Below are 11,162 nucleotides of genomic sequence, written 5' to 3' on the forward strand. Positions count from 1 at the left end.
ATTATCACAGTCATAGTCAGTACATTAATTGCCAGATAGCTAGGTGAGACAACCACTATCACAGTCATTAGTCAGTAACATTCATACTGCAGATAAGCTAGTGAGACAACCACATATCACAGTCATAGTCAGTACATTAATCTGCAGATAGCTAGGTGGGACAACCACAAATCACAGTCGAATATACAGGATACTGTCAGGATGTCACGTTCTGACCTTAGTTCCTTTGTTATGTCTCTATTTTGGTTTGGTCAGGGCGTGAGTTGGGGTGGGCATTCTATGTTTTGTGTTCTATGTTTTCTATTTCTGTGTGTTTGGCCGGGTGTGGTTCTCAATCAGGGACAGCTGTCTATCGTTGTCTCTGAATGAGAACCATCTTTAGGTAGCCTGTTCCCACCTGTGTTTTGTGGGTAGTTGTTTTCTGTCTTTGTGTCTGTACCAGACAGGACTGTTTCGTTTCATTCTCTTTGTTATTTTTGTTTAGTGTTCTGTTTTTAATAAATTAACATGAACACTTACCACGCTGCGCTTTGGTCCGACTACTCTTCATCTGACGAAGAAAATTGTTACAGATACAAACATTCCTTTCCAGCTAAATGGATATATAGCGTTTCCCCCCCCCCCCCCAAAATGATCTATTACTGGATCTATGATCCAGTCAGCATAATACAGTCACACAGTCTCTTCTTCTATGGTTTATAGTGGGAATGTATGTCAGTGTTTACAAACGTTATCATCATAGTGTCATATCTCTCTCCTATTTTCTATTTGCCACGTGCGGAATGTCATGCAACTATTGACCTTTTAACCTATGAACACGGCGCAATAATAATGCGCATTCCTCACACCTACCGTTTAACCTGTGGACAGGTCTGGCCGTTATCACCTTCCTCTCTCTCAACCAATGGGCTCACTCTGGCAATGATCACCTTCCTCTCTCTCAACAAATGGGCTCACTCTGGCAATGATCACCTTCCTCCCTCTCAACCAATGGGCTCACTCTGGCAATGATCACCTTCCTCTCTCTCAACCAATGGGCTCNCCAATGGGCTCACTCTGGCAATGATCACCTTCCTCTCTCTCAACCAATGGGCTCACTCTGGCAATGATCACCTTCCTCTCTCTCAACCAATGGGCGTAAATGTTGGGATGTATGGATATGTCAACTTACCCTTGTTCTCTCACTTGCTGTTTTTCAGGAAAGCTTTCGACAACATCCACCTCCCAACCAGGGGCATCGCCCAGGAAGTCAAACAAGTCATTGGTTGATTGATCCTGCTGTCTGAACTAAAAAATGAATGGAGTCATGTTTTGTAGCAATTATTGTGGCCTTTGTGTTCGGTCGATTGCGCGATCACACTCGCAGCAAGTAGATATAGTATGGTTGTCCTTGTTCAAAAGAGCCATTGGACTTGTCTCAACGATGTTCCTATCTGCAAGGACTTGGCAGGATATCAAGTTTGACTCATTTATCCTGGCTTTGTAAATACCACAGCCTGACAGGAGCTGTACTTCCTTGTTCCCACCATCAAAGGCAGGCTTTTCAAACCAGGGGCGGTACTCGTTTACAGGTTCATGGAAGGACCATGACTGAGGTGAATGTTTCAGTCTCCTATTGACTGAGGTGATGTTTCAGTCCTCCTATTGACTGAGGTGAATGTTCAGTCTCCTATTGACTGAGGTGAATGTCAGTCCTCTATTGACTGAGGTGAATGTTCAGTCCCTATTGACTGAGGTAATGTTCAGTCTCCTATTGACTGAGGTGAATGTTAAGTCTCCTAGTGACTGAGGTGAAAATGTTCAGTCTCTCCTATTGACTGAGGTGAATGTTCAGTCTCCTATTGACTGAGGTGAATGTTCAGTCTCCTATTGACTGAGGTGAATGCTCAGTCTCCTATTGACTGAGGTGAATGTTCAGTTTCCTATTGACCGAGGTGAATGTTCAGTCTCCTATTGACTGAGGTGAATGTTAAGTTCTCCTATTGACTTGAGCGTTTGTTGAATTGTCATTTTTCTCCTTTAATTGGGGGACTTTGGAAGGTTGGAATTGTTTTTAAAAAAGTCCCCCCTTAAATGGAACTTTTGAGGGGCTGAATGTTTAAGTCTCCTATTGACTGAGGTGAATGTTAAGTCCCCTATTGACTGAGGTGAATGTTAAGTCCCCTATTGACTGAGGTGAATGTTAAGTCCCCTATTGACTGAGGTGAATGAAGTTAGAACAACAAGGTGATAATGCCTGGAGAACATTTGGCTTGTTTCTGCTTTTCTCCTAATTGCGTTTTAGAGTTTTTAAGTTGTTTAGAAATGCAGTTAATGAGCTTCAATTTAAAAATAAATAATTGGAGGGGCTGAGGTACAAATCAAGTCAAATCAAATTTTCTTTATCACATGAATACAACAGGTGTAGTAGACCTTAGTGAAATGCTTACTTACAAGCCCTTAACCAACGACGCTTTAAGAATTTTTTAAATAATGTAATGACCCGGCTGGGTCATAAAGGGAAAAGAGACGGACTCTAGGTGTGCAGGTCAGAACACAGGTTTATTCCTAAACTGGGCTATTGTTCCGGCCACAACCCACGCCGCTAAATGCCGAACGTACACAATGTTACCCTGTCGGGTTAAGAGTCACTCTCATAGGAACAGATCAAGGCCCCGAACAGAAAAGAAAGATGAGACAGTAATCCCTATTTATGCATTTCCAAATCCCGCGGGATTACCCATCATACCCCCCCAACCTTTCCATCTGTCCTGACATATTTAACCCCTGCTAGTAGCCATGAGAACCATAACACACCCACAAACACAGAACACAATACCGGGTCGTTACAATAATAAGTGTTAAGTAAAAAATAGAAAAGTAAAAAATAGAAAATAAAAGTAACAAATAATTAAACAGTAGCAGTGAAATATCAAGCGAGGCTATATACAGAGGGTATCGGTACAGAGTCAATGTGCGGGGGCACCGGTTAGTTAAGGTAATCGAGGTAATATGTACAGTACATGTAGGTAGAGCAGCAGAGGGAGCAGTCATGTGTTTGGTGTTAAAGCAGCGACGAGTGAGAAGTCATGTGGTTGGTGAGATAGAGAGAGCAACAAGTCATCAACTTGGACAGTGGCTCAGAGGGCAGGGCAGCAGAGTGAAACAGAGAATGGTGTCTGGTTAGACACAACGACACTTCGCTTGAGGTTACCGTTACAAACTGGTAGACATACAGATATATTTATATGTTTAAATGTTGAGTAGGCTGCTGGTCGTATATTTACATGTTTAAATGTTGAGTAGGCTGCAGGTCGTATATTTACAGTTTAAAATGTTGAGTAGGCTGCATGTTCGTATATTTCCATGTTAATAATGTTGAGTAGGCTGCTGTCGTATATTTACATGTTTAAATGTTGAGTAGGCTGCAGGTCGTATATTTACATGTTTAAATGTTGAGTAGGCTGCTGGTCGTATATTTACATGTTTAAATGTTGAGTAGGCTGCAGGTCGTATATTTACATGTTTAAATGTTGAGTAGGCTGCAGGTCGTATATTTACATGTTTAAATGTTGAGTAGGCTGCAGGTCGTATATTTACATGTTTAAATGTTGAAGTAGACTACTGGTCGTATATTTACATGTTTAAATGTTGAGTAGGCTGCAGGTCGTATATTTACATGTTTAAATGTTGAGTAGGCTGCTGGTCGTATATTTACATGTTTAAATGTTGAGTAGGCTGCTGGTCGTATATTTACATGTTTAAATGTTGAGTAGGTCTGCTGGTCGTATATTTACATGTTTAAATGTTGAGTAGGCTGCAGGTCGTATATTTACATGTTTAAATGTTGAGTAGGCTGCTGGTCGTATATTTATATGTTTAAATGTTGAGTAGGCTGCAGGTCGTATATTTACATGTTTAAAATGTTGAGTAGGCTGCAGGTCGTATATTTACATGTTTAAATGTTGAGTAGGCTGCAGGTCGTATATTTACATGTTAAATGTTGAGTAGGCTGCAGGTCGTATATTTAATATGTTTAAATGTTGAGTAGGCTGCAGGTCGTATATTTTACATGTTTAAATTGTTGAGTAGGCTGCAGGTCGTATATTTACATGTTTAAATGTTGAGTAGGCTGCTGGCCGTATATTTACATGTTTAAATGTTGAGTAGGCTGCTGGTCGTATATTTACATGTTTAAATGTTGAGTAGGCTGCAGGTCGTAATATTTACATGTTTAAATGTTGAGTAGGCTGCAGGTCGTATATTTACATGTTTAAATGTTGTAGTAGGCTGCTGTCGTATATTTATATGTTTAAATGTTGAGTAGGCTGCTGGTCGTATATTTACATGTTTAAATGTTGAGTAGGCTACTGGTCGTATATTTACATGTTTAAATGTTGAGTAGGCTGCAGGTCGTATATTTACATGTTTAAATGTTGAGTAGGCTACTGGTCGTATATTTACATGTTTAAATGTTGAGTAGGCTGCAGGTCGTATATTTACATGTTTAAATGTTGAGTAGGCTACTGGTCGTATATTTACATGTTTAAATGTTGAGTAGGCTGCAGGTCGTATATTTATATGTTTAAATGTTGAGTAGGCTGCAGGTCGTATATTTAACATGTTTAAATGTTGAGTAGGCTGCAGGTCGTATATTTACATGTTTAAATGTTGAGTAGGCTGCAGGTCGTATATTTACATGTTTAAATGTTGAGTAGGCCTGAGGTCGTATATTACATGTTTAAATGTTGAGTAGGCTGCAGGTCGTATATTTACATTTTAAATGTTGAGTAGGCTGCAGGTCGTATATTTACATGTTTAAATGTTGAGTAGGCTGCAGGTCGTATATTTACATGTTTAATGTTGAGTAGGCTGCTGGTCGTATATTTACATGTTTAAATGTTGAGTAGGCTGCAGGTCGTATATTTACATGTTTAAATGTTGAGTAGGCTGCAAGGTCGTATATTTATATGTTTAAATGTTGAGTAGGCTGCAGGTCGTATAATTTACATGTTTAAATGTTGAGTAGGCTGCTGGTCGTATATTTATATGTTTAAATGTTGAGTAGGCTGCTGGTCGTATATTTACATGTTTAAATGTTGAGTAGGCTGCTGGTCGTATATTTACATGTTTAAATGTTGAGTAGGCTGCAGGTCGTATATTTACATGTTTAAATGTTGAGTAGGCTGCTGGTCGTATTATTTATATGTTTAAATGTTGAGTAGGCTGCTGTCGTATATTTACATGTTTAAATGTTGAGTAGGCTGCTGGTCGTATATTTACATGTTTAAAATGTTGAGTAGGCTGCAGGTCGTATATTTACATGTTTAAATGTTGAGTAGGCTGCAGGTCGTATATTTACATGTTTAAATGTTGAGTAGGCTGCAGGTCGTATATTTACATGTTTAATGTTGAGTAGGCTACTGGTCGTAATATTTACATGTTTAAATGTTGAGTAGGCTGCAGGTCGTATATTTACATGTTTAATGTTGAGTAGGCTACTGGTCGTATATTTACATGTTTAAATGTTGAGTAGGCTGCAGGTCGTATATTTACATGTTTAAATGTTGAGTAGGCTGCAGGTCGTATATTTACATGTTTAAATGTTGAGTAGGCTGCAGGTCGTATATTTACATGTTTAAATGTTGAGTAGGCTGCAGGTCGTATATTTATATGTTTAAATGTTGAGTAGGCTGCAGGTCGTATATTTATATGTTTAAATGTTGAGTAGGCTGCAGGTCGTATATTTACATGTTTAAATGTTGAGTAGACTACTGGTCGTATATTTACATGTTTAAATGTTGAAGTAGGCTGCAGGTCGTATATTTCCATGTTTAAATGTTGAGTAGGCTGCAGGTCGTATATTTACATGTTTAAATGTTGAGTAGGCTGCAGGTCGTATATTTACATGTTTAAATGTTGAGTAGGCTGCAGGTCGTATATTTACATGTTTAAATGTTGAGTAGGCTGCAGGTCGTATATTTACATGTTTAAATGTTGAGTAGGCTGCTGGCCGTATATTTATATGTTTAAATGTTGAGTAGGCTGCAGGTCGTATATTTACATGTTTAAATGTTGAGTAGGCTGCTGGCCGTATATTTACATGTTTAAATGTTGAGTAGGCTGCAGGTCGTATATTTACATGTTTAAATGTTGAGTAGGCTGCTGGCCGTATATTTACATGTTTAAATGTTGAGTAGGCTGCTGGTCGTATATTTATATGTTTAAATGTTGAGTAGGCTGCTGGTCGTATATTTACATGTTTAAATGTTGAGTAGACTGCAGGTCGTATATTTACATGTTTATATAAGCTATTTCCAATGTATGTTATGTGCATGTATGAACAAGTAGAGTTCTTCCAGTCTTATGCATAGCATAACTTGCAGATGACAGTATTGTGTTGGTCCTGTAACCATGACATAACTAACAGATGACAGTATTGTGTTGGTCCTGTAACCATGACATCAATCAATCAATCAAGTTTATTTTATATAGCCCTTCGTACATCAGCTAATATCTCGAAGTGCTGTACAGAAACCCGCCTAAAACCCCAAACAGCAAGCAATGCAGGTGTAGAAGCACGGTGGCTGGGAAAAACTCCCTAGAAAGGCCAAAACCTAGGAAGAAACCTAGAGAGGAACAGGCTATGAGGGGTGGCCAGTCCTCTTCTGGCTGTGCCGGGTGGAGATTATAACAGAACATGGCCAAGATGTTCAAAATGTTCATAAATGACCAGCATGGTCAAATAATAATCAGGAATAAATGTCAGTTGGCTTTCATAGCCGATCATTAAGAGTTGAAAACAGCAGGTCTGGGAACAGGTAGCACGTCCGGTGGACAGGTCAGGGTTCCATAACGCAGGCAGAACAGTTGAAACTGGAACAGCAGCAAGGCCAGGTGGACTGGGGACAGCAAGGAGTCATCATGCCCGGTCATCCTGACGCATGGTCCTAGGGCTCAGGTCCTCCGAGAGAGAGAAAGAAAGAGAGAGGAGAGAATTAGAGAGAGCATACTTAAATTCACACAGGACACTGGATAAGACAGGAGAAGTACTCCAGATATAACCAACTGACCCTAGCCCCCCGACACATAAACTACTGCAGCATAAATACTGGAGGCTGAGACAGGAGGGGTCAGGAGACACTGTGTCCCCATCCGATGATACCCCGGACAGGGCCAAACAGGAAGGATATAACCCACCCACTTTGCAAAGCACAGCCACTAGAGGGATATCTTCAACCACCAACTTACAATCCTGAGACAAGCCCGAGTATAGCCCACAAAGATCTCCACCACAGCACAACCAAGGGGGGGCGCAACCAGACAGGAAGATCACGTCAGTAACTCAACCCACTCAAGTGACGCACCTCCCAGGGACGGCATGAAAGAGCACCAGTAAGTAGTGACTCAGCCCCTGTAATAAGGTTAGAGGCAGAGAATCCCAGTGGAGAGAGGGGAACCGGCCAGGCAGAGACAGCAAGGGCGGTTCGTTGCTCCAGAGCCTCCGTTCACTTTCACACTCCTGGGCCAGACTACACTCAATCATATGACCTACTGAAGAGATAAGTCTTCAGTAAAGACTTAAAGGTTGAGACCGAGTCTGCGTCTCTCACATGGGTAGGCAGACCATTCCATAAAAATGGAGATTATAGGAGAAAGCCTGCCTCCAGCTGTTTGCTTAGAAATTCTAGGGACAATTAGGAGGCCTGCGACTTGTGACCGTAGCGTACGTGTAGGTATGTACGGCAGGACCAACTCGGAAAGATAGGTAGGAGCAAGCCCATGTAACGCTTTATAGGTTAACAGTAAAACCTTGAAATCAGCCCTTGCCTTAACAGGAAGCCAGTGTAGGGAAGCTAGCACTGGAGTAATATGATCAAATTTCTTGGTTCTAGTCAGGATTCTAGCAGCCGTATTTAGCACTAACTGAAGTTTATTTAGTGCTTTATCCGGGTAGCCGGAAAGTAGAGCATTGCAGTAGTCTAACCTAGAAGTAACAAATGCATGGATACATTTTTCTGCATCATTTTTGGACAGAAAACTTCTGATTTTTGCAATGTTACGTAGATGGAAAAAAGCTGTCCTTGAAACAGTCTGATATGTTCGTCAAAAGAGAGATCAGGGTCCAGAGTAACGCGAGGTCCTTCACAGTTTTATTTGAGACGACTTTACAACCATCAAGATTAATTGTCAGATTTAACAGAAGATCTCTTTGTTTCTTGGGACCTAGAACAAGCATCTCTGTTTTGTCCGAGTTTAAAAGTAGAAAGTTTTCAGCCATCCACTTCCTTGTGTCTGAAACACAGGCTTCTAGCGAGGGCAATTTTGGGGCTTCACCATGTTTCATTGAAATGTACAGCTGTGTGTCATCCGCATAGCAGTGAAAGTTAACATTATGTTTTCGAATGACATCCCCAAGAGGTAAAATATATAGTGAAAACAATAGTGGTCCTAAAACAGAACCTTGAGGAACACTGAAATGTACAGTTGATTTGTCAGAGGACAAACCATTCACAGAGACAAACTGATATCTTTCCGACAGATAAGATCTAAACCAGGCCAGAACTTGTCTGTGTAGACCAATTTGGGTTTCCAAGAACTAACTAACAGATGACAGTATTGTGTTGGTCCTCCTATAACCATAACATAACTAACAGATGACAGTATTGTGGTTGGTCCTCCTATAACCATGACATAACTAACAGATGACAGTATTGTGTTGGTCCTCCTATAACCATGACATAACTAACAGATGACAGTGCTGTGTTGGTCCTCCTATAACCATGACATAACTAACAGATGACAGTATTGTGTTGGTCCTATAACCTCTTCTCCAGACTAATTTCCCACCTCAAAGAGAGAGCTAGCTGTTGGACAACATTAGTAGTCCTACTATAACAGTGTACTAACAGTGTTGTGTTGTCTCTCCTTGTCCCTGCCAGTCCCAGTGTGTATGATGAGTAGCATGACCAGCGTGGGGAGGTCCAGGGCACTGTCTCCTGGTGGCGTTGGGAAGGAGAGGGAGCGGGAATCGTCTCGTGACAACGACAGACTGAAAACAGTGTCTCCATGCATCAAAGGTCAACCCAGAACAGTTTCACCGGGCATGATAGGGGGTCCCTGTCAGACCACTACTGAGACCATCCGAGTGACAGACATATTGGACTCCAAACCAGAGCCAACCAAGGCCCCTGTCAGGATCCGGCCCCCCAGCCCACGTCCCCCGCCACCCAAGGAGCCCATGTTCGTTTGCAGCCTGTCCAGTGACCCTCCCACCCAGCCCATCATAAGACGCAGGGCCCAGTCTCTGCCCTCGGTCCACGAGAGAATCAGAGACCACCAGGTACGCTTCCTGGACTCCTTGGGGCTGGAGCTGGAGGATGTCAAGGTGTTCAAGAAGGGGGAGGAGCCTCGTATCCCCGCCCACGTCTTCTCCAGACTCCTGATGAGCTCTGAGATGAACTCAGGCCGGTCCCTGGAGCTTTCCCTGCCCTACTTCAAGCCCTGCTTCCCTGAGAACAGGGGCTCCCTACCAGGGTTTGTTCAGCGCCTGGTGGGGCAGGTGGTCTCTCTGGATCAGGTCCTGTGTTCTGAGCTGGGCATCATCGGCACGGTGCAGGTCCTCAACCTGGCCTTCAACAAGGAGGTGACAATCCACTTCTCCTTCACCAACTGGAGGAGCAGTGCTGAGACCAGAGCCTGCTGGGTGGCTACCCTCCACAGGGATCAGATGGAGGGACCAGAGTCTGATGTATTCCGGTTCCGTCTGCCCGTCCCGCCCTTCATCCTGCTGCCTGGAGCCCAGCTGGAGTTCGCTGTGTGTTACAGAGTGATGGGAGCTGAGTACTGGGACAACAACGATGGGAACAACTACAAACTGTCSTGTCACAGCTACACACTCACTGTGCCCCGGGAGTGTGAGGACAGCATGGTGCACTACACCTGACTGGCCACTTGGGGCCACCAGAGCTGTAAACAGATATCTACTATATTTTATTTGTAATTTAATTTGACCTTTATATTACCTAAATTTAAAAGGGGGACAGAAATGTAGACAGAGATTGATATGCATCTACGGTATATTGCTCTGGGGGAGATCGATAGCACAGCTGCACCAAATGGACTGACAGTACACATGTCTGCCTATAGGAAAAGAATATAACTAGATGGTCATTTTCCATCAAGAACAATTGGTGGGACTTGTTTTAACGCTTTATTTCTGTGGTAGTGGAAGAAGTTTAATATGTTTTACTTAGGACAAGAAGTTAAAGTCAAAGTTAAATTTAGTAAAATAATTGGTCTGATTACTTTGATAGTTTACACAGTCAACCTTATTACTTTGGATTGTGGGGCAGTTAGATCACATATTTAACCACAAATAACTACACTCAGACTAGCCTACTACACTTTTATACAGTCTCCTACTAGAATACCACGGCATAGACCACCATGGTATAGACCACCACGGTATAGACTACCGCGGAATAGACCACCACAGGATAGACCACCACAGTATAGACCACCACAGGATAGACCACCACAGGATAGACCACCATGGTATAGACCACCACGGTATAGACCACCACAGTATAGACCACCACGGTATAGACCACCGCGGAATAGACCACCACAGGACAGACTACCACACTACACAGATAGAACACCACGGGATAGACCACCACGGCATAGACCACCACGTATAGACCACCACGGTATAGACCACCACGGCATAGACCACCATGGTATAGGACTACCACGGGATAGACCACCACGGTATAGACCACCATGGATAGACCACCACGGGATAGACCACCACGGGATAGACCACCACGGGATAGACCACCACGGTATAGACCACCACGGATAGACCACCACAGGAAGACTACCACAGGACAGACCACCACGGTATAGACCACCACGGTATAGACCACCACGGTATAGAACCACCACGGCATAGACCACCACAGTATAGACCACCACGGTATAGACCACCACTGCATAGACTACCACGGTATAGACCACCACGGTATAGACCACCACGGCATAGACCACCACGGTACAGACCACCACGGTATATGACAACTGTGAAAATAGAGAACAGAAGACAAGGAGGTATTGTTGAAGTTTAAAATAAAAAATAACTTTATTTTATCCCAAGCGTTATCCCTTACTGTTAACCATAC

General features: G+C 42.7%; 1 protein-coding gene across 1 annotated transcript; it reads left to right on the top strand.

The window, feature by feature from the left end:
• Positions 1–8,918: 8,918 nt before the first annotated feature.
• LOC112077053 (protein phosphatase 1 regulatory subunit 3D-like) lies at positions 8,919–10,619 on the top strand. The gene has a single exon (XM_024143661.2). The coding sequence runs from the start codon at positions 8,933–8,935 to the stop codon at positions 9,923–9,925; it is 993 nt and encodes a 330-aa protein (XP_023999429.1). The 5' UTR covers positions 8,919–8,932; the 3' UTR covers positions 9,926–10,619.
• Positions 10,620–11,162: the final 543 nt, after the last annotated feature.

This window comes from Salvelinus sp. IW2-2015, unplaced genomic scaffold (assembly GCF_002910315.2).
Source record: "Salvelinus sp. IW2-2015 unplaced genomic scaffold, ASM291031v2 Un_scaffold4235, whole genome shotgun sequence".
Classification (NCBI taxonomy): domain Eukaryota; kingdom Metazoa; phylum Chordata; class Actinopteri; order Salmoniformes; family Salmonidae; genus Salvelinus; species Salvelinus sp. IW2-2015.